The 23,194-nt window shown below is 47.1% G+C and overlaps 1 protein-coding gene and 1 pseudogene across 1 annotated transcript; both read right to left on the bottom strand.

Moving 5' to 3' along the window:
* Positions 1-5,081: 5,081 nt before the first annotated feature.
* Positions 5,082-15,447, bottom strand: LOC117195093 (annotated as a pseudogene).
* A 316-nt stretch (positions 15,448-15,763) lies between these two features.
* LOC117195092 (probable cytochrome P450 12a5, mitochondrial) lies at positions 15,764-22,842 on the bottom strand. The gene is made up of 4 exons (XM_033399748.1): positions 22,495-22,842; positions 22,011-22,434; positions 16,150-16,173; positions 15,764-16,093 (listed from the first exon to the last, which is right to left on the bottom strand). Exons 1-4 carry the CDS (start codon positions 22,776-22,778, stop codon positions 15,764-15,766), a joined length of 1,062 nt encoding a protein of 353 aa, XP_033255639.1. The 5' UTR covers positions 22,779-22,842.
* Between the last annotated feature and the right edge of the window lie 352 nt (positions 22,843-23,194).

Here is a 23,194-nt window from a genome sequence, read left to right as displayed (position 1 = left end):
GGAGAATCAACGAGCTCTGGTAATCAGCTTAAAGGCCCTCCAAAACCACCGCAAATAGTTGTCAATATTAGCAACTTAAATGACTTATTTGATGTCATAAAGGACGTTGCAAATTTGAATAACGTTGTCGTCAAAGCTAACCAGGGGGAAACGGTCAGAATCCTCCCCAAAGACAGTGATACCTATAGAGCAATTGTGGATTGTTTCGATGCCATTGGAATAGAATTCCACACATACCAATTGCAGACTGAAAAGCCTCATAGAATTGTTGTAAGAGACCTACATCATAGCACCCAAAACAATGATATTACCGCCGATTTTAAAATGTTGGGCTTCGAGGTCCTTCACATTCATAATCCAAGCTCAAGGACTAACAAGGACGAAAAACTTAATATTTTTTTCATTAATATTAAGCCTTGTGCAAAAATTAACGAAATTTACCAAGTCAAGACCCTTTGCCGCCAAAAAATACGGATTGAAAGGATGCGAAAATCCACAGAGATTGCTCAATGTCGTCGATGCCAGGATTTCGGCCACACAGCCAAATACTGCCGCCGACATCACAACTGTGCCAGATGCGGTGAAAATCACCAAACCTCACAATGCACACGCCCCCTAGATGCACAGCCAACCTGCATTCACTGCTCTGGAAGCCATATGGCCAGTTACAAAGGATGCCAATGGTATCAGGAGTTTCTACGGCGATCAATGGGCTCCGCAAAGAAGGCAATTAATAAGAACAGGACGGGTCATGTCCCCTTAAATAATCAAGTGGCATATGCTTACTCTACCACACTTCCTGGAGACCAGCAACAGTTTCCTACCTTGCAGTCTAGTCACAAAAAGGGGGCTAATAGACCAACAATACAGCAGCACCAGCGAAATATTGTTCAGCACCAACCTTTGGTAGGCACTAGAAGTAATACAGGAGCCTCCTATGCTGCCGTAGCAAATGGTAATTCAAATGCAATACCTGCTACACCTGCCCAGCGTCGTTTTCATAGTCTACAAGCGCATCAGCCACAAGGATTGAATAACCAGCAACAGAATTCATATGAAGTTCATGCACTGCTACAACAACAGCAGACAAAATTTCAACAATGGCAACAACAGCTCCAACAGCAGCAGCAGCAGCAGTTTCTTATGTGGCTACAGCAACAGCAGCAAGAACAGCAGCAGCATAATAGTCAAGCCAATCAACGCCTTGAAAAACTTGAAAAAATGGTTTTTGAATTGGCCAACACGATTAAGCAATGGGCTGGATCTAATCTTCAGCTCCAGAACAACGTTTCAGCATCTCAATGAACCCACTAAAGGTTCTCATCTGGAATGCTAACGGCATTTCAGGGAAAGCAAAAGAAGTTGAGCTCTTCGCGCACAAGAATAGCGTTGACATTCTTCTTTTGACGGAGATCAGAATTAAAAGAGGTGCAGCTGTAAAAATACATGGATATGCCTTCTATCCAGCCTTCAAGCCATCGCGGAATAATAATAGCGTTGGTGGAGTTGCGGTTTTAGTTAAGACTTCGCTTCGTCATTTTCCACAAAGGGTCATTGAGACACGCAGCATGCAAATGTCAGCAGTAAAAGTAGCCACAGGACTGGGCGATGTGGAGTTCAGCGCCATTTACTGCCCTCCCAGAGTCAGGATTGAGGAAAGACATTACATCGATGCACTCCGTGCTTGCGGGCAAAGGTATTTGGTTGGTGGTGACTGGAATGCCCGACACTGGCTGTGGGGAGACACTTACAATTCCCCTAGGGGGCGAGAGCTAGCGGAAGCCATCTCTGCTACTGGCGCTAAGATCCTTGCAACTGGATCACCAACCAGGTACCCATATGTATTCAATCACAAGCCGTCCTGCATAGACTTCGCAGTACATCATGGTATTCCGGATTCTCGAGCAACAATAAGTCAGAGCTGGGATCTGGACTCCGACCATCTGGCCTTAGTCATCAGCATTAAAACAGATGGCATTATAGAAAATCCAAGCCCTCATCTAGTCACCAAGCACACTGATCTGCTCGCATTTAGGCAACATTTGGAGAGGTCGATTCAACTGAACGTCACGCTAAACTCTGAGGAAGAAATCGAGATGGCTGTAGATAACATCACAGAGAGTATACACATGGCTGCTGCTGCCTCAACGCCCTCGCATCCTCCGACAAGCGCCGCCTATGGAATAGTTCTTACAAGAGAGGCCAGAGAGCTTTTGTCACAAAAAAGGAGACTTCGCAGACGTGCAATCCGATCTCAAGACCCATGGGACCGAGTTCTATGGAACCGGGCTGCCAAGCAACTTCGAAACACCCTGAGAGAACTTCGAAGCAACTTCTTTGAACAAAAGCTTGCTTCCATGGATTACACCGTGGATGCTGGATATTCGCTTTGGAAGACCACTAAGTCTCTTAAGAGACAACCGTTCAGACAGATTCCCATCCGGTGTCCCAACGGTGAACTTGCTAGAAACGAAGAAGAGCAGGCCAATTCGTTTGCACATCATTTAAGGGACAGGTTCACCCATTACCAATTCGCCACGGAGGCGCAGTACAAAGAGACAAAAGATAGTCTGCAAACACCTCTACAAATGGCCTTACCCATTAAACCAGCCAGGGCTGAGGAGATTGTTGAAGTCATCAAGTCCCTACCGAGGAAGAAGGCTCCTGGCATTGACAGAGTGTGCAATTCCACACTGAAAGCATTGCCTACTCGGGCGATACTCTACATAGTGCTCATTTTTAACGCCATGTTAAGGATGCAGTTTTTCCCTAAGCAGTGGAAGATAGCAACAATCCTGATGATCCATAAGCCTGGAAAACCGGAGGACGACCCTGAGTCGTATCGGCCAATAAGTCTTTTGTCTTCCTTATCTAAGGTATGGGAGAGGCTTCTTGCCAATCGTCTTGGTAGTATAATCAAGGAATGCCGTATCTTGCCGGATCACCAGTTTGGCTTTCGGGAGGGACACGGCACAGTGGAGCAAGTCCACAGATTGGCAGGACACATCCTACAGGCCTATGATGATCTAGAATACTGCAATGCAGTCTTCATTGATATGCAGCAAGCCTTCGATAGAGTTTGGCATAACGGCCTACTGAGCAAAATTAAAAAACTGTTCCCAGCACCATACTACGGTGTCCTACGATCATACTTGGAAGGACGTCAGTTTATGGTCAGGTTCAGGAACACACATTCAACACCTTGCCAAATGAGAGCTGGAGTTCCACAGGGCAGCGTCCTTGGCCCGCTGCTTTACTCTATCTATACTGCAGATCTACCCTCCCCAAGCGAGCAACATATGGAGGCTCTGCTTGCTACCTACGCGGACGATATAGCACTGCTCTACAGCTCGAAGTGCCGCCTTGAGGCAGCAGATGGTCTCCAAGAGTACCTCTACTCTTTGGCAGCTTGGTGCAAAAGATGGAATTTAAAAGTCGACCCACTGAAGACCACCAATCCATGCTTCACCCTGAAAGCGCTCATAGACCACACCCCACCCATAAAGTTTGAAGGCGTAACTTTGGACCAACCAGAGCAAGCAAAGTATCTCGGTATCACCCTTGATAAGCGTCTTACTTTTGGTCCACACTTGAAAGCTACGGCTCGTAAATGTGGGCAAAGAATGCAGCAATTGCGGTGGCTGATTAACAGAAGAAGCACCATGTCACTGAGAGCCAAAAGAGCAGTTTATGTACACTGTGTAGCCCCGATCTGGCTCTACGGTGTGCAGATTTGGGGTATAGCTGCCAAATCGAACTATAAACGGATACAGGTCTTGCAGAATCGCGCCATGAGGCAAATAACGAACTGCCCTTGGTACGTGCGCGGCGCCACCCTACATCGGGATTTGAATCTGCATACAGTAGAGGAGCAGATTGGAAGGCACACCAGCAGATACAGTGACAGGCTAATTAGACACCATAGTATGCTCGCCAGACGATTACTACCTGCCAGGCCTTTGAGGCGGTTGAAGAGATTGGGTTTTGCCAAAACTATTGGCCAACTCTAAGTTTCCCTCCCAATATTATAATATTATATTTTTTGTAAGTCCTCTCGCATTTAGCATTAGGTTTGGCTACCCCAATATTATTTACCAGTGATGTTAAGATACGTTATATGCAATGTACGGATTCAACGCTTAATAAAAAAAAAAAAAAAAAATCAGTTGCACAACTGATTAGAAATTCGCTGGTAAACAATTATATACAGGTTCTACAGCACTTACCATGAGATATGAACACTTCAATTGTTGGGAAAGGTAAGCTTTCCATGTCAACAATTCAGAGCCTTATTGATGTTTATATTTGTAGGTTTTACATGTTTAAAGGTAGGTCTGAAACAGGACCAATATCAAAACGTCGTTCATATGATAGCTATATAATGTGGTTCCTTATTGATTTTTATGTTTGTAGGTTCTACATGTTCAAAGGTAGATCCTCTTCCATGCCATAATCAATACTTCGTTCTCTATGACAGCTATTGATATTGTCGTTCCTTATATATGTTTATATTTGTAGGTTCTATCGATACTTCGTTTATATGTCATTCGATGTGCTCTGTTTCGACGAATGATCTGTGTATTCATGAAACTTAATGAGCTTCAAAACTGAGAGACTAGTTTGAATAGAAACAGGTATTAGATGGATAGACGGACATGGCTAAATCGACTTGCATATTCATCTAGGAATATAGTATTATGATTGATCTGACTCTCAATGAAATGAAACAAATAAATCGCCATAATTATGGCATCAGATTTTTTGGCCAAATTTAATTTATTGGGCATGGAATGGTCGGAAGACTGCCGAAAGTTTTGGGCCTGATAATAATATAAACAAGCTAATCTTTAGCGCTTTTTTATATCTTGTTATTTTTTTTTTTTTGGTTCGGTTGTCCTTCTTAAAGGTAATTTAATTTTTATTGGGCCAACATCGAAAATAAATGAAACAGAGATAAACAGATAAAGGTACAAAAAATGAAATCAAACATAAAACGCAAATAAAAATTCCAATAATCTCATCGTGGATTCGGCCACATGCGACTTTCACGTGGCGATGGGAGCTTCAATTGATTGCCAAATCGAGGTGGCGGCCGACGCCACCGAATTGTGGTTTACGAGGACATGGCGAATTCGTGGCACAGCCACGCGATTGCGCTGATGCTGAGCCCCGCCGACGGGCAGCACTGAGGAGCGACTCGTGGGCACCAATTCTTCATAGGAGATCCCGGCTTCGCGGTCATTTTCAGTGGTCTCATCGGTCATATACTCGGAATCGCTGGGCGATCTTGTATCCGGCACCGCTGATTTTGTGCGTGGCTTCTTGTTCGAGCGTGTGCCAATGCTGCGTCTGCCCAATCCCCCGCTGCGACGCAATGTGTTGTCCAGGACGCGGACCCGCTTTAGTGGCGACTTGGACGCCTTCAGCTGGCTGTTGGCCAGCCGCTGTGCGGTAGACGGCGACGGGCGTATCGAATTCAGAGAGCTCATGAGGCTGCGCTTGGCGTTGGGAGTCCGATACCCCGAAGAGCTGGCGGCTGCTGATGGATTCAGTCGCTTGTGCAGATTCCCAGTGCTCTGGGTCATATTGGGAGTGATCAGCTGGATTGTTGGGGTCTTGCGCAACGACATTGTCGAGGTCGACTTTGAGGACATGTTCTTCAAAGTTCGGGGCGTGCGAGGGGCCGTTGAACCGGCAGTCGGCGGTGGCATCATCAATTTGCTGCTGCTGCCTGTCCTCGTGGTGGGCGGGGCCTTCTTGCGGGCCGAGCTCTGCTTGGCCTGCCGATAGTTTTCCCATTCGCCAGCCATCAACTCCAGTATGTTCTCGCCATAAACCAGAAACGGGCCATGCGATTGCACCTCATAGGCGTGCACCAGTTCAGTGATCTGCTGCTCAATCTTTGGCAGCTTCGAGGTGATGGCCTTGCGTTCCTTTTCCTCTTTAAGGAGCTGGCCGCCACGATTGTTGAAACGATTCGGCTCGTTGGCCTTTGCCTCTAGAGTCTGCAAGCGGGACCAAAGTTCTGCACGGCTCTCGTACAGATCGAAAATCTCCTTGTTGCACGTGTAGAAGCTCTTCAGAACATCCAGCTCCAGCTCGTGCAGCTCCAACAGGTCTTCGTTGTAATACTTATTGTAGTAGTTGGAGAAACGCTTGCGCTCCTGCTTGAGCGTGTAATGGGTAACGAGTACTTGGGCGAGATGGTATTACTCGGCTATGACCGGCACGTATTGTTTCCGGCTGCTGGCTCGTCAGCAAGGGGGTGGAATTGTTTTATTGTCATAGTCCGAGGCCCTTTACTTTCTTTATTTTAAACTTAACGAGCAAGAAAAAAACAAGCCATACACCTCACCGGACAGAGTTCACAACAAATGACCACATAACACGGACGATTACCTAAAAGACAGACGGACGATCCTCAGCTGTTTCGAGGACCCCTTGCCCACCCTACCTTGGTCATGCCATTCCATACATCTATCTGTCGGCCATGACCCCTTGGTGTGCCGACACGCGCTACAGGGGCTTGGAAGGGGAGATCATAAGAAGGGTTTAGTTAAACATTATAATGATATTTATTGGAACTAAATTATACATAAAAATACGGGGTATATGTTCCCTCCCATAGGCTACCTGGGCCTGGTTCCCTTGAACTAGGATCAGGTAAACTTATAAACTAGTATTTGAATAAATGTGCAATGGTAAAGATTAAAATTTAAAGATAGAATATAAATGTTGATTCTTACGGGCTACGAAACGGTGAGGCAATTTGGTCGGAACACCCATAGACAATTTCTTCCATGCCCAAATGATTGTAATCTAATACCTAGTAAATAAACTCACTTTTACTGCGGATCCACCGTCGAAAGCGCTTTCTGATGGTTGCTGCAAAACTGTGGTTAATATGATATTTTGGGTTCGGGTGTATTATTATTGCATTTCGGTTATAAACATATTGGTTCTTGTTATTTTTTTTGTTTTGATCTGTGCAGGGAAGGTTATCTATTTATGGATTTGTTTTAGTTTCATATTCACTCTTCCTCTTGCCCTTCTTTTCCTAATCTATGCTCCCTCACTGCTGTTCTTCATTTCTGCATTTCTTTTTTATGTATATGTATGTAAACTTAAATAGCTGTTCTGCTGCTCGGTACTATTCTGCTTACTCTTATGTTAACTTATGTTACTTCACTCGGCTTATCGCCAGCCCCCTTCGGCTCCGTTGCTGGCGTTTTTATAGCTCGCTCGCTCTCCTATTGGGCTCTGCCTTTGCTGCTTGCGTGTTCTCTCTCTCCCCCGCTTTCACTCTCTGCCTATGCGCGCATCACCTTTGGCTCCGCTCGCCCTCTTTATTTTTTTGGGGCATTACCCTTGCAGCTCTGAGTATTGAACTCCAACAACACACTAACTCTTTCCTTCCCTATGTGCTGCGGATCTTAATTGGGCCTTGTTAACTGTATTTGCCATACGGCACGTTTAGGTAGGATTTGCGCTATTTTCCTCCTTTTTCTCCGTTCGTATTTCGCCGGTGCTGAACTTTCCGCTATCGCGGATTATCGACCGTCCCGCTTTGTGGCCGCCGCCTCACCGACGTCGATCCGGCTGCCCGCGAAGGTCGAGCCTCTCTGAATTTTTTCTGCGTCTCTGCTCCCTCGCTCTGTGCTGCGACGGATCAGCTGCTTGGAGCGCCGCTGCTTCGCCAGCCCAAATTGCTAGGCGCCAAATCTAGTGCAGGGAGAAAGAACCGTCTAACGTATTCGGCCCCGAAAGATCTGTGGTATCCCACTTTTTGGACTTTCTTGACTTTGGAACTTTTTCATTAAAGATTTTTGCTGAGCCTGTTCGGGGCGATGTTGGTCGCTCGACATCCAAATTCCAAAAGGAAGATGGACACGCTCCCATCCACTATGAGACCGGTCGGATCCGCTGGATGACGTTCGAATGTCATCGCTTTCTCCTCTTTCTCTTCACCTGCCATCAGCGTTAACTCACCCCCAGAGGGAGCCAACCTTTCAGAGCACCGTTTAAGAGCCCCTGACTCCAAAACCCCCTGTAGCAGCGAGACTATGGCTGCCCATACAACGCCGTTGGCGGTCAATTTAGTTTTCGCCCTCAGCTACAAGCCTCTTACAAAATCCCCCCTGCCAAAGTCAGACTTGGGGATATTGCCTGCCTTGAGGAATCCACAAGGCTGACTGGCTTGTAGCTACACTTGCCGGATATCCTTCCCGTGGTACCTTTCGATGAGCTTTCCTTGCAGATCTTCCAGCTCATAAATCGAGCTCCCCACTTTCCGTCTAACTCGCGCCTTAAGAAACATTGGCCCTAGCTTAGCGTTGTAGCCGGCTTGAAAAATGCTTTGTTTAAAATTTCGCCGTAGCACTTCCTGCCCCACCTGGTACGATACTTCCTGTGCCCTCAGGTCATAATGCCGTCGATTTCGCTCCCATTGCTTCCGCATCACTTCACACGCTCTCTTTCTGACGATATCCAATGAATCCTCACGTGTGAAGGTCGCTGCCTTGTCCTCTAACATCCCCAATATCCTCAGCAAAGAATACGTTGCGCCTGAAGACACCATCTGCTGGCCGAAAACCATATAGTAGGGCGTGGATCCTAACCCTGAGTGAACCGCCGAACTCAACGCACAGCATATTTTGCTAAGACTCTCATCCCAGTCTTTCTAGTCACTGCGAATATACGACCGAATGGCAGCGATGACCGAACGGTTGACTCGCTCCGAAGCATTGGCTTGGGGAGCGTGGACAGCTGTTAGCGTGTGCGTTATTCGATGCCTTCTGAGCAGGCCTTGAAACTTCTCGGATCGAAATTGCAATCCGTTGTCAGATACAATTCCCTCTGGAACTCCGAAAGTATGGAATAACTCCTCCTCTAAATACCTCAGCACAACATCCGCATTTAATTTTTTTACAGCCTTGAGGAAAACAAATTTCGAATAATGGTCCAGGACAATAAAAATTCGTATATTTTTACTGCGAGACCTAGGATACGGACCTAAGAAATCAATATAGAGACGCTGGAAGAACCTTTGCGACTCGGCCGCTTTTCCCATCGGTGGACGTAACGGAGCGTTTGGAGCTTTTGACATTTTACATTGCTCGCAGGCTGCCACGTAGTCTTTTACGTCATTGACGAGTCCAGGCCAGAAATAATAACGCCGAATCCGCTCGAGTGTCTTGAGGACTCCACCATGGGAAGCCAGCGGATCATCGTGTGCTCTCTTAAGCACTTCTTTCACCATCCCCCTGGGTACCCACAACTTCCAAGCAAACGCGTCGTTAAGGATGTCTCCTTTTACATGCTCGGATCGCCGATAGATCAGCGAATCAACTATTATAAGGTCGGGGAGTTGAGCCATATTGCTCTTAATTCCCTCCATCAGTTCCAAATATTCTCCCGATTTGAAATGAGCTGACTCAATGTCCACCAGCAAGCCATTGCTGAAATCCACTGCAGCCACTTGGTCATATGGGACCCTGGACAAGGCATCCGGAACAACATTCAGCTTCCCTCTTCTGTGTTGGATACTGAACCGGAAACCTTGCAGTTTTAAAGCCCATCTCGCTAACCTCGAATTCAAATCACTTTCAGACATGAGCCATTTCAGCGAGGCGTGATCCGTAATTACAGTGAACTCCTGACCCTCTACATAGGCTTTGAATCTTTTTATGCTCACCAGAGCAGCGAGACATTCCTGCTCTGTAACCGTATAGTTTCTTTGGGCTTTGTTAAGCTTCTTCGAAACATCCTTCAGGTCGAGACTACTTATGAACACTGCCTTCGGTAAACGGCTGAGAATGCCATCTATTTGGGGAAGGGGGTACGCATCTTTTTCCGTAACCTCATTCACTTTTCTGCTGTCCAAACAAACTCTGACTTTTCCCGGTTTCCGGACAAGTACTACTGGCGAGGACCAAGGACTCTCAGATTCTTCAATCACTCCTAGTTGAAGCATCCTGTCAATCTCAGTGTACAATAACTTCTCAATTGCCGGGGAAACTGGAAAATGACGCTGCTTAACGGGCTTCGCGTTTCCAGTGTCTATTGAGTGTGACACCCCCGAAGTTTTCCCGAGACCCGATGTCGCAAATGATGGAAAACGTTGGACCATTCCTGCTCTGTGGCGGCTGATATTTACGCCACCTCTAAGGGTGGGGGCAAAAGATCGAACGACATCCAAAAATCAATTCCTAAATAAACATCCTGACTTAACGAAGGGACTATGTAGATATCTAATTCTTTACTTATACCTTTATACTCTATACTAGTCCTAAATTTACCAACTATTTTCTGATGACTTCCATCAGCGGTGCATGCCTTGGACAGCACCTTTTTAAACGGCTTCCTGCTGATAATATATTCTTTGGCCAGTTTCCCTCCGATGCAAGTCAGAGCAGCTCCTGTATCGAGCAAACCCACTTGCTTATTATCCAGAAGACCAACTTCAGCATAAGGGCGTTTGTCCCTTTGTTTCTTCTAATGCTATTTATGTACTTTACTGACTCCCAGAATTTTTTTTAACCGCCGACTGCTGTGAGAACTTGTCCTTGCTTTGTCGCCAAAGCTCGGAAACCCAATCTTCCTAATATTTTCCAGCTTAGTATGCCAAAAATACTCTGGCTGACCAGCCGAAACGGAGTGTGTCATTTCCCGCTCCCCACCACTGCTATATATCCTCACTCCTTTGTCGCCGCTTGCCGGTTGGGAACACTGGTCCGTGGACGAGATGCTGCAGTGCTCCTTTGCGCGTTTTTTTGGCATCGCGCACATGAAGGTTTATAGGCATTAGGAATACCGCATCCATAGCAAAAAATTTTCCTTTTTTCCGCGCAGTCTTGATACCTATGCCCCTCCTTCCTGCAATTCCAGCATACGAGAGCAAAAGCGCCTATCTCATCCTCTACCTCTCCTTCAGAAAATTCTACGGCATCATCGATGTTCGCTTCCTCCCAGAGCTCTGATATCTGCTTCTTAAAGACCGATGGTTTCTGATAACCATGATTGTTACGGACTTCTTCTAAAAAGCATTCCCTCTTCCTGCATATATCCCTCAAGGTTTCCATCGAATCTACCCGTATGTTAAGAATTTCATGCTGAATTTCCGGACGTAAATTACGCCTCACAATTTCAATCAGCGTCTTCTCACTAAGAGGCTGGTCGAGTCTATCAGTTAGCTTTAGGATGGCATCGTAGAAACTTTCGAACGTTTCTTTTTCCCTCTGTTTTCTATCCCTAATCACTTGGCGGATATCCACATCCGTTCTGGAGTCTCGGAATTGCTTCCTCAACGCAGCACAAAGCTCCTGCCAACGAACTACTCCTACCGACTTGTGATATCGCCAAAAGAAATCAGATGCCTTGCCATCAAATAGCGAATTCGCATTACCACACAGAAGTGAGAAATTTCCCTCTAACGTCTGATGAGTAAGGGCCTCAACTCTATAGATAAAGCTATCGATTCCTATTGTATCGGTGGTTCCTGAAAATCTTAATTTCCAGTTCGACATTATGTGGCCTACTTTGACTGGTCTTTGGGCCAATTCTGAACCTACCGATCGGGCGCTGGTAGCACGCGGAGGTAACCCCGGATCTGGTTGCTGCCCATTGATTCCTAGTAGCTGCTCCAAAGAAGTATTCCTGCTAGTATTTGGATTTGGCGTTTGTCTTTGCTGCTCCATATTATTTATGTGAGCTTCTACATTGGTTTGAATGAGATTCACCATTTGTTCTGTCAACTGAGTTAACAGCTCGTTCTGCATAGCCTTGACAGCGGCTGCAATTTCGGCAGACGTCTGGCTCATCTCGACGATGGACGGGTTCTCGCTCGCACTTAGCTCTTCACTTCTCGTTTCGGCCAAATCTGATAAGCTATCTGCTCTTGGGATTGGTACGAGTCTAGATTGCTGCCTCGTTAACACAGATGTGCTAGCTGGATTTGTAATGGTTTGAGCTATGCAAACCGAATCACAAGTTGGGCAAGTTGTTTTAACAGTGAAATGCGTTTTTATACATGCCTTATGAAACGGATGCCTGCACTTCGTTTTATAATTTTCCCCAGTTCCCAACTCGGACTTGCATAAGCTGCATTCTATGCTTCGAGAAGGCACCCCTTTTCGTGGCGATCTATCCAGACCCATAGAACTATTTAATTTCTTCCCAGAATTAATTACATCATATTGCGGAATAACCCCCAATAAATGTATCAAATCTATTTATGTAGCCTGTATAATGAATGTACATATGTATGTGAGTATATATAAAAAAAAATATAACAAAAATAAGATATAAAAAAAATTATAGAAGAAAATATAAAAATGTTTTTATAAAACAAATATATAAAGAAATTTAATTCTTTGAAATTATACCATCAAAAGAAAAGAATGATCTCCCGACTCCCAATAGCTCCCTGCAGAAGCTGCACACCAATTGTCCGCTTTTTTTGGTAACGTCTAATAGCAAATTTATGAAACTGACCAACACAAATGAATCGTGGACAGGAGGCATTTCATGACAAAAAAAACTCTCCTTGTTTCCTAATAGACAAACAAATAGAACTTCCATGTTTCCGTTCCAGTCCATCTGCCGTGGTCAGAGATTCATCCCTAAGGTTGAATCAACTTGATTTCCAATCGTCAGAATGGCTTTTCAACAAAAACATCAAAACAAATAAAAGATAAAGTTAAGTGAAAACTATCGCTAGGTAAATGTGGTCAGAAGGCAACTGCTTGCAGCCGACCCATTCTAAATTCCTATGCATTCTATCCCAGTCGTCCCTTCACTTGTTGAAAATATAGAAATCCCGCTCGAACCCACATCTCACTGGACAGGTTATCGCCTCTGAGGCTAATTTGCCTGCATTCCAAGTTTTTGTCATGGTTCCATGCTCGCAGAAAACTTTGTAGTGAAACAGATATTTGCCATCAAAGCTATACGCTAACCAGCGTAAACTTTACGGACAGCTACCCTACGCTATTCATTCAGACAATACAAGGTTGTAAATAAGACAGATGGGAAAGAAGACAATTGTGGTCAATGTAATGTGTGAGTCCTCCTGGTATTAATTAATCGGAGTCAATCCGATGTACAACACAAGGTGGCCCCACGTTGGGCGCCAAAAATAAAGATCTTCTTAATTATTACTGTAATGGGTAACGAGTACTTGGGCGAGATTGTATTACTCGGCTATGACCGGCACGTATTGTTTTCGGCTGCTGGCTCGTCAGCAAGGGGGTGGAGTTGTTTTATTGTCATAGTCCGAGGCCCTTTACTTTCTTTATTTTAAATTTAACGTGCAAGAAAAAAACAAGCCATACACCTCACCGGACAGAGTTCACTACAAATGACCACATAACACGGACGATTACCTAAAAGACAGACGGACGATCCTCAGCTGTTTCGAGGACCCCTTGCCCACCCTACCTTGGTCATGCCATTCCATACATCTATCTGTCGGCCATGACCTCTTGGTGTGCCGACACGCGCTACAGGGGCTTGGAAGGGGAGATCATAAGAAGGGTTTAGTTAAACATGATAATGATATTTATTGGAACTAAATTATACATAAAAATACGGGGTATATGTTATGCGCGCATCACCTTTGGCTCCGCTCGCCCTCTTTATTTTTTTGGGGCATTACCCTTGCAGCTCTGAGTATTGAACTCCAACAACACACTAACTCTTTCCTTCCCTATGTGCTGCGGATCTTAATTGGGCCTTGTTAACTGTATTTGCCATACGGCACGTTTAGGTAGGATTTGCGCTATTTTCCTACTTTTTCTCCGTTCGTATTTCGCCGGTGCTGAACTTTCCGCTATCGCGGATTATCGACCGTCCCGCTTTGTGGCCGCCGCCTCACCGACGTCGATCCGGCTGCCCGCGAAGGTCGAGCCTCTCTGAATTTTTTCTGCGTCTCTGCTCCCTCGCTCTGTGCTGCGAAGGATCAGCAGCTTGGAGCGCCGCTGCTTCGCCAGCCCAAATTGCTAGGCGCCAAATCTAGTGCAGGGAGAAAGAACCGTCTAACGTATTCGGCCCCGAAAGATCTGTGGTATCCCACTTTTTGTTCCTCTTACCCGTCAATCTTGGCCCAGTGGCCGACCTAGCTTCAGTTATCGTAGTCCCGCGACTTTTGCTTTGCTGCTGCTGGATACCACTCGCGCTTTGACAATATTCTTTTCTTGACTTTGGAACTTTTTCATTAATGATTTTTGCTGAGCCTGTTCGGGGCGATGTTGGTCGCTCGACATCCAAATTCCAAAAGGAAGATGGACACGCTCCCATCCACTATGAGACCGGTCGGATCCGCTGGATGACGTTCGAATGTCATCGCTTTCTCCTCTTTCTCTTCACCTGCCATCAGCGTTAACTCACCCCCAGAGGGAGCCAACCTTTCAGAGCACCGTTTAAGAGCCCCTGACTCCAAAACCCCTGTAGCAGCGAGACTATGGCTGCCCATACAACGCCGTTGGCGGTCAATTTAGTTTTCGCCCTCAGCTACAAGCCTCTTACAAGCGTTAGATCCCACCACTTGCTTATCTCGACGCGCAGCTGCTCGATGAACGTCTTGAGGTTCTGGCTGCGCAGTGCCTGGCAGCGCTGCAGCTCCGAATGGAGGATGTCATAGGTGCGCTGCGTATTCTCGGTGCACTCGCGCACTCGTCGCATGGCGCTCTCGTCCGTCTCCTGGAGGCGATCCCACAGCACGTAGATCTTCTCGCGCATGTCATGGATTTTGGAGCGCAGCTCCTGGATCTGCTCGGCATAACTGTTGCGCATCTGCCGCAGCCGCTCTAGTGTCTCTGGTGTTAGATTGTGGCTCAGATAGTTCAGTAGGCGATCCTCTGCATCGGTCTGGGGCATCAGCTCGAGCATCTTCATGTCATGCTTGATGGCCTTGCGCAGCTGGTCCAGCTCCGTCTGGCGCACTGCGCGCTGAGAGCGCAGGTTGTCGAGATGGTCGCGAAAGCCGTCCATCTCATCGGGCAGGGGCAGCGGGTCCGCCAGTAGAGGGAGCGGCAGTGCGCCCAGCTCTTCGCCGAGCTGCTCCTGCTGGAGCAGCAGCTCCCCGATCTCCGCCCGACGTTTCGAGAGCTCCTCGCGCAGATGCTCAATGCTTTTGTCCAGCTTCAGCTGCCATATGATTAGTGGCACATCGTCGGGCCTCTGACCAATGTCCACCGTCTCATGGAGGAGTCGGGTGAGGTCGCTGGCCTCGGCTCGGAGTGCGGCTATGTCATCCAGGATGGCCGCCTGCTTCTCCCGCGACTCGGTCAGCAGATCCGTATGGAAATTATCCGCGTGCGCCTTGAGTTTGTGCAGAAAGTCCTCGCATGTCTTCGGCTCGAACATGAGGGACCACATTGAATGGAGCTGCTACACATGCTCGCCAGTCATCTCAAGGATCTCTCCCTTGATGGAGGTTGGGTCAACCATAGCCAATACGAATGGGTCTTGTATTCGCGAATGGAAGGAATTTATGTGATGTGTGCAGGATTTCGATTGCACAATGTGTTGCTCAAGGAAAATGCCTCCGCACAGATAAGTGACGCCTCTCGTGTTGGCACAAATTGCACAATGAAAATTTTGTGTGCTTGATTTGCCTCATGCCTCAAAGCACAAAACAAGTTGATTCTGATTGACGTGCGGCCAAAAAAAACACCTACTTTATATTGCAAATAAGTTCCTTCAAGGTTTTCCAGTTGTAAAGATAATTTAGGATGAGAAATGTGTTTACTGTTCGGCAAATTGATCAGGGAGGAGCGGAAAGCGTTCTCCGTGGGAAGTGCTCCTCGCTTGATAGCAAGCTCAGGGGAACCATCGACACACAGGTACCAGCTGGCTCTTGGTATCCGCTCAAAACGCTGTCCCGATTGAGAAATCGGCCATTGCTGATGAATAAAGGATATATCCGTTGTGACTCTTTGATGCAGGCACGTAGATAGGGAACGTTCTTCATCGATGCCTCAGTGAATTCGGAGTCCTTCTCGGGTAGAACCTTCATCACCTCTTCTCGGAGTACGGCCTGCTTCTCCGGATTCTTGGCAAGGCACAGCAAGGCCGCTGTAAAGGTACTTGAGGTCAGGAAAAAAAGGATGTATGAGTTAAGGGTAAGTATGAGAACAACAGACTACGTACGGTATCCACTCCGGCCATTAGCATGTCCATGGCCATAACCGTCGCCACCTTTTTGTCGATCTTGAGCAGCTTTTCCAGTACACTCTGCTCGCTCTCAGGGCGGACAACACCCTCCTTGGCCTCTTTCTCTAGACGCTCTATAGCTTCGTCTACGTACGCTGAAGTTATTTCTTGAACGCCATCTAGGGACTTCATTAGCTTCATTAGCTTGGGTGTTTTAACGTAACGCCAGATGGAGGGCTTCATCTTTAGATCGGCTGTTAATTCAAAAAAATCGTCCAGGTACTTGAAAAGTAACACAGCCTGGTCGTTATCGCCCGACTCTTTGAGCAGTCCCAACTGCTTGTCCAGAGCCACCACAGAGACGGACTCGAGGGTCCACCGATTTATAACGTTTAAGAAATCATCTGGAGCTTCCTGGGTATCGATATCACGGAGTGCTTTAATACTGTGAAGGGGGGAGAACATACTTGAGCGTAAACAGGGATTTATTATCAGTCATACGCACCGTTGCACAAACTCCTGGTTCACTTGGGACATCTTCTTATAGTAAAGCCGCACGTTCTTCGGCTGCATTAGGACAGGATTTACAGCCGATCGAAAGTCGCTCCAGGTTTTTCCTTGTGTGGGTAAAGCTCCCTCCACTCCCTAGAAGAAATCCTTTCTATGAGTCTTCCGATGATAGCGAAGAGTATCGCTGCCAGGCCGATGCGGCCACACTCCTTCGTTCCGGAACACGACCTCGAAGTCTTTGGGATTGTGAGTCATCAGGTATGACGTACCTCCCATCATACCTGGTAAATATAATATGTTTCCATAGTCGTCTTGCAAAGCTTTGAACAATGTCCAGTTTGCTATATTTTCCTCCAGGCATAAAATTCCGAACAGTAGACAGAAAAGTTGTACTAGGAATCTGATCAAAGGGACGAGCTTGTAGCCACCCTGCATCATTTCTGGGCTCTGCGACAGCTGCTGTGGTCTGCCAACGCTACAAGAGATTTAAAAACGTATATCCCTGTGATATCGGATCTATATGTATACTATATATTTACCAGCGGACTGCTGACAGAGAGGGCTGCTTTTTGCGCCTGAATTATAGATAGACCGCTGCGCACTTTCAACATTTTGCTTGTTAGGAACTTCATTCATTCACTGCCAGAGCTATACTGCTAAATCATTCATTCCATTAGCTAGCTATTTGAAAGGCCTGCGAGAGCTTTGTTGCAAAAAGAGCTGACCGATAACAGAGCACAAACAGAACAAGAGAGAGAGAGAGTGCCAAAACACGTTCGCGGGAGCGTGCGAATGCCAAACAGAAATAATTGTAAACATTTGCCATATTTTTTTAATATAGACTGCTATTTGATCGACTATGTTATACCTTCTACGGAATATTTAGGAATATAGTATTATGATTGATCTGACTCTCAATGAAATGAAACAAATAAATCGCCATAATTATGGCATCAGATTTTTTGGCCAAATTTAATTTATTGGGCATGGAATGGTCGGTAGACTGCCGAAAGTTTTGGGCCTGATAATAATATAAACAAGCTAATCTTTAGCGCTTTTTTATATCTTGTTATTATACCGATACTCAAAATGAGTATTGGGGTGTATTAGATTTGTGGTAAAAGTGGATGTGTGTAACGTCCAGAAGGAATCGTTTCCGACCCCATAAAGTATATATATTCTTGATCAGCATCAATAGCCGAGTCGATTGAGCCCTGTCTGTCTGTCCGTCTGTCCGTCCGTCCGTCCGTCCGTCCCCTTCAGCGCCTAGTGCTCAAAGACTATAAGAGCTAGAGCAACGATGTTTTGTATCCAGACTTCTGTGATATGTCACTGCTACAAAAATATTTCAAAACTTCGCCCCGCCCACTTCCGCCCCCACAACGGACGAAAATCTGTGGCATCCACATTGTTAAAGATACGATAAAGCCAAAAACGCAGAATCGTAGGGGATGACTATATGGTCTAGAGTGTAAAATCTCAACCAGATCGTATATTTATTATAGCCAGAATCAAGAAAACAATTTCATTCTTTCTCGCTCTGTCTCTCTCTAACACACAGGTTTCAGGGTCGGCTTTGCCAATTGCAAAATATGAGTTCAAGGATTTTAGAACCTATAAAAGCCAGAGCAACCAAATTTGGTATCCACACTCCTGTGATATCGGACCAAATTTTTCCAAATTTCGCCACACCCCCTTCCGCCCCGCAAAGGACGAAAATCTGGGGCATCCACAAATCTCAGAGACTATTAAGGCTAGAGTAACCAAATTTGGTATCCGCACTTCTGTTAGATCTCACTATAAAACGTATATCTCAGAATTTTGCCCACCCCCTTCCGCCCCACAAAGGACGAAAATCTGTTGCATCCACAATATTGCACATTCGAGAAAACTAATAAAAACGCAGAATCATAGATAATGACTATATCTATCAGATTGCTGAATATGGATCAGATCGGATCATTTTTGTAGCCAAAAGCAAGAAATCAATTTGCAGTGGCCACGCAGCGCCCGACGTCACGCTCAGACTGATTTTCTGTCTCTCTCGCACGCACTCTTTGTCGTGTGGGTCAATATTAGCGGCGTCTGCCGCAGGAGAGCCATACTGACTTAGTATCGGGTATAACTGTAGAGTTGCGGTGTTCGCAGCAACTCACAACGTTCCCCCTAGTTTTTTTTTTTTTTTTGGTTCGGCTGTCCTTCTTGAAGGTAATTTAATTTTTATTGGGCCAACATCGAAAATAAATGAAACAGAGATAAACAGATAAAGGTACAAAAAATGAAATCAAACATAAAACGCAAATAAAAATTCCAATAATCTCATCGTGGATTCGGCCACATGCGACTTTCACGTGGCGATGGCAGCTTCAATTGATTGCCAAATCGAGGCCCCTCCTCCTGATTGACCGCCTGCTTTGACGGTGTGTTGGCGGCCGACGCCACCGAATTGTGGTTTACGAGGACATGGCGAATTCGTGGCACAGCCACGCGAATGCGCTGATGCTGAGCCCCGCCGACGGGCAGCACTGAGGAGCGACTCGTGGGCACCAATTCTTCATAGGAGATCCCGGCTTCGCGGTCATTTTCAGTGGTCTCATCGGTCATATACTCGGAATCGCTGGGCGATCTTGTATCCGGCACCGCTGATTTTGTGCGTGGCTTCTTGTTCGAGCGTGTGCCAATGCTGCGTCTGTGGACGCAATGTGTTGTCCAGGACGCGGACCCGCTTTAGTGGCGACTTGGACGCCTTCAGCTGGCTGTTGGCCAGCCGCTGTGCGGTAGACGGCGACGGGCGTATCGAATTCAGAGAGCTCATGAGGCTGCGCTTGGCGTTGGGAGTCCGATACCCCGAAGAGCTGGCGGCTGCTGATGGATTCAGTCGCTTGTGCAGATTCCAGTGCTCTTGGTCATATTGGGAGTGATCAGCTGGATTGTTGGGGTCTTGCGCAACGACATTGTCGAGGTCGACATTGAGGACATGTTCTTTAAAGTTCGGGGCGTGCGAGGGGCCGTTGAACCGGCAGTCGGCGGTGGCATCATCAATTTGCTGCTGCTGCCCGTCCTCCTGGTGGGCGGGGCCTTCGTGCGGGCCGAGCTCTGCTTGGCCTGCCGATAGTTCTCCCATTCGCCAGCCATCAGCTCCAGTATGTTCTCGCCATAAACCAGAAACGGGCCATGCGATTGCACCTCATAGGCGTGCACCAGTTCAGTGATCTGCTGCTCAATCTTGGGCAGCTTCGAGGTGATGGCCTTGCGTTCCTTTTCCTCTTTAAGGAACTGGCCGCCACGATTGTTGAAACGATTCGGCTCGTTGGCCTTTGCGTCTAGAGCCTGCATGCGGGACCAAAGTTCTGCACGGCTCTCGTACAGATCGAAAATCTCCTTGTTGCACGTGTAGAAGCTCTTCAGATCATCCAGCTCCAGCTCGTGCAGCTCCAACAGGTCTTCGTTGTAATACTTATTATAGTAGTTGGAGAAACGCTTGCGCTCCTGCTGGCTCTTGAGCGTTAGATCCCACCACTTGCTTATCTCGACGCGCAGCTGCTCGATGAACGTCTTGAGGTTCTGGCTGCGCAGTGCCTGGCAGCGCTGCAGCTCCGAATGGAGGATGTCATAGGTGCGCTGCGTATTCTCGGTGCACTCGCGCACTCGTCGCATGGTGCTCTCGTCCGTCTCCTGGAGGCGATCCCACAGCACGTAGATCTTCTCGCGCATGTCATGGATCTTGGAGCGCAGCTCCTGGATCTGCTCGGCATAACTGTTGCGCATCTGCCGCAGCCGCTCTAGTGTCTCTGGTGTTAGATTGTGGCTCAGATCGTTCAGTAGGCGATCCTCTGCATCGGTCTGGGGCATCAGCTCGAGCATCTTCATGTCATGCTTGATGGCCTTGCAGAGCTGGTCCAGCTCCGTCTGGCGCACTGCGCGCTGAGAGCGCAGGTTGTCGAGATGGTCGCGAAAGCCGTCCATCTCATCGGGCAGGGGCAGCGGGTCCGCCAGTAGAGGGAGCGGCAGTGCGCCCATCTCTTCGCAGAGCTGCTCCTGCTGGAGCAGCAGCTCCCGATCTCCGCCCGACGTTTCGAGAGCTCCTCGCGCAGATGCTCAATGCTTTTGTCCAGCTTCAGCTGCAATGTGATCAGTGGCACATCGTCGGGCCTCTGACCAATGTCCACCGTCTCATGGAGGAGTCGGGTGAGGTCGCTGGCCTCGGCTCGGAGTGCGGCTGTCATCCAGGATGGCCGCCTGCTTCTCCCGCGACTCGGTCAGCAGATCCGTATAGAAATTATCCGCGTGCGCCTTGAGTTTGTGCAGAAAGTCCTCGCATGTCTTCAGCTCGAACATGAGGGACCACATTAAATGGAGCTGCTCCACATGCTCGCCAGTCATCTCAAGGATCTCTCCCTTGATGGAGGTTGGGTCAACCATAGCCAATGGGAATGGGTCTTGTATTCGCGAATGGAAGGAATTTATGTGATGTGTGCAGGATTTCGATTGCACAATGTGTTGCTCAAGGAAAATGCCTCCGCACAGATAAGTGACGCCTCTCGTGTTGGCACAAATTGCACAATGAAAATTTTGTGTGCTTAATTTGCCTCATGCCTCAAAGCACAAAACAAGTTGATTCTAATTGACGTGCGGCCAAAAAAACACCTACTTTATATTGAAAATAAGTTCCTTCAAGGTTTTCCAGTTGTAAAGATAATTTAGGATGAGAAATGTGTTTACTGTTGGGCAAATTGATCAGGGAGGAGCGCAAAGCGTTCTCCGTGGGATGATTGAACTCGATGCTAAAGTTCCGAAAGAGTCGAGCGATGCCCAGCTCGAGCTCCATGTCCACGATGCGCTTTCCAACGCACATCCGGGGTCCAAATCCGAAGGGCAAGAACACAAACGGATTCTTCAGCTTCAAGTCATTTGCCGGGCATTGCCCGTTGGAGTCTGTGGCGTTACGAATCCAACGCTCTGGCAGGAACTCAGCAGCCTTGGGGAAGTGCTCCTCGCTTGATAGCAAGCTCAGGGGAACCATCGACACACAGGTACCAGCTGGCACTTGGTATCCGCTCAAAACGCTGTCCCGATTGAGAAATCGGCCATTGCTGATGAATAAAGGATATATCCGTTGTGACTCTTTGATGCAGGCACGTAGATAGGGAACGTTCTTCATCGATGCCTCAGTGAATTCGGAGTCCTTCTCGGGTAGAACCTTCATCACCTCTTCTCGGAGTACGGCCTGCTTCTCCGGATTCTTGGCAAGGCACAGCAAGGCCGCTGTAAAGGTACTTGAGGTCTGGAAAAAAAGGATGTATGAGATAAGGGTAAGTATGAGAACAACAGACTACGTACGGTAGCATGTCCATGGCCATAACCGTCGCCACCTTTTTGTCGATCTTGAGCAGCTTTTCCAGTACACTCTGCTCGCTCTCAGGGCGGACAACACCCTCCTTGGCCTCTTTCTCTAGACGCTCTATAGCTTCGTCTACATACGCTGAAGTTATTTCTTGAACGCCATCTAGGGACTTCATTAGCTTCATTAGCTTGGGTGTTTTAACGTAACGCCAGATGGAGGGCTTCATCTCCAGATCGGCTGTTAATTCAAAAAAATCGTCCAGGTACTTGAAAAGTAACACAGCCTGGTCGTTATCGCCCGACTCTTTGAGCAGTCCCAACTGCTTGTCCAGAGCCACCACAGAGACTGACTCGAGAGTCCACCGATTTATAACGTTTAAGAAATCATCTGGAGCTTCCTGGGTATCGATATCACGGAGTGCTTTAATACTGTGAAGGGGGGAGAACATACTTGAGCGTAAACAGGGATTTATTATCAGTCATACGCACCGTTGCACAAACTCCTGGTTCACTTGGGACATCTTCTTATAGTAAAGCCGCACGTTCTTCGGCTGCATTAGGATAGGATTTACAGCCGATCGAAAGTCGCTCCAGGTTTTTCCTTGTGTGGGTAAAGCTCCCTCCACTCCCTGGAAGAAATCCTTTCTATGAGTCTTCCGATGATAGCGAAGAGTATCGCTGCCAGGCCGATGCGGCCACACTCCTTCGTTCCGGAACACGACCTCGAAGTCCTTGGGATTGTGAGTCATCAGGTATGACGTACCTCCCATCATACCTGGTAAATATAATATGTTTCCATAGTCGTCTTGCAAAGCTTTGAACAATTTCACAATGTCCAGTTTGTTATATTTTCCTCCAGGCATAAAATTCCAAACAGTAGACAGAAAAGTTGTACTAGCATCATTTCTGGCTCTGCTACAGCTGCTGTGGTCTGCCAACGCTACAAGAGATTTAAAAACGTATATCACTGTCATATCGGATCTATATGTATACTATATATTTACCAGCGGACTGCTGACAGAGAGGGCTGCTTTTTGCGCCTGAATTATAGATAGACCGCTGCGCACTTTCAACATTTTGCTTGTTAGGAACTTAATTCATTCACTGCCAGAGCTATACTGCTAAATCATTCCATTAGCTAGCTATTTGAAAGGCCTGCGAGATCTTTGTTGCAAAAAGAGCTGACCGA

The sequence above is a fragment of the Drosophila miranda genome, assembly GCF_003369915.1.
Source record: "Drosophila miranda strain MSH22 chromosome Y unlocalized genomic scaffold, D.miranda_PacBio2.1 Contig_Y5_pilon, whole genome shotgun sequence".
Classification (NCBI taxonomy): domain Eukaryota; kingdom Metazoa; phylum Arthropoda; class Insecta; order Diptera; family Drosophilidae; genus Drosophila; species Drosophila miranda.
This window is presented reverse-complemented; position numbering and strand designations above follow the sequence as displayed.

What these genes read in the sequence shown, in the direction of transcription:
- LOC117195092 (XM_033399748.1), bottom strand. Translation starts at nt 22,778, where the DNA reads ATGATGGGAGGTACGTCATACCTGATGACTCACAATCCCAAGGACTTC. An exon ending in CGACGGTTATGGCCATGGAC is followed by an intron (nt 16,174 to 22,010) that starts ATGCTACCGTAC and finishes ATGGCCATGGAC; the next exon opens with ATGCTAATGGCCGGAGTGGA. An exon ending in TAATGGCCGGAGTGGATACC is followed by an intron (nt 16,094 to 16,149) that starts GTACGTAGTCTG and finishes CTTTTTTTCCTG; the next exon opens with ACCTCAAGTACCTTTACAGC.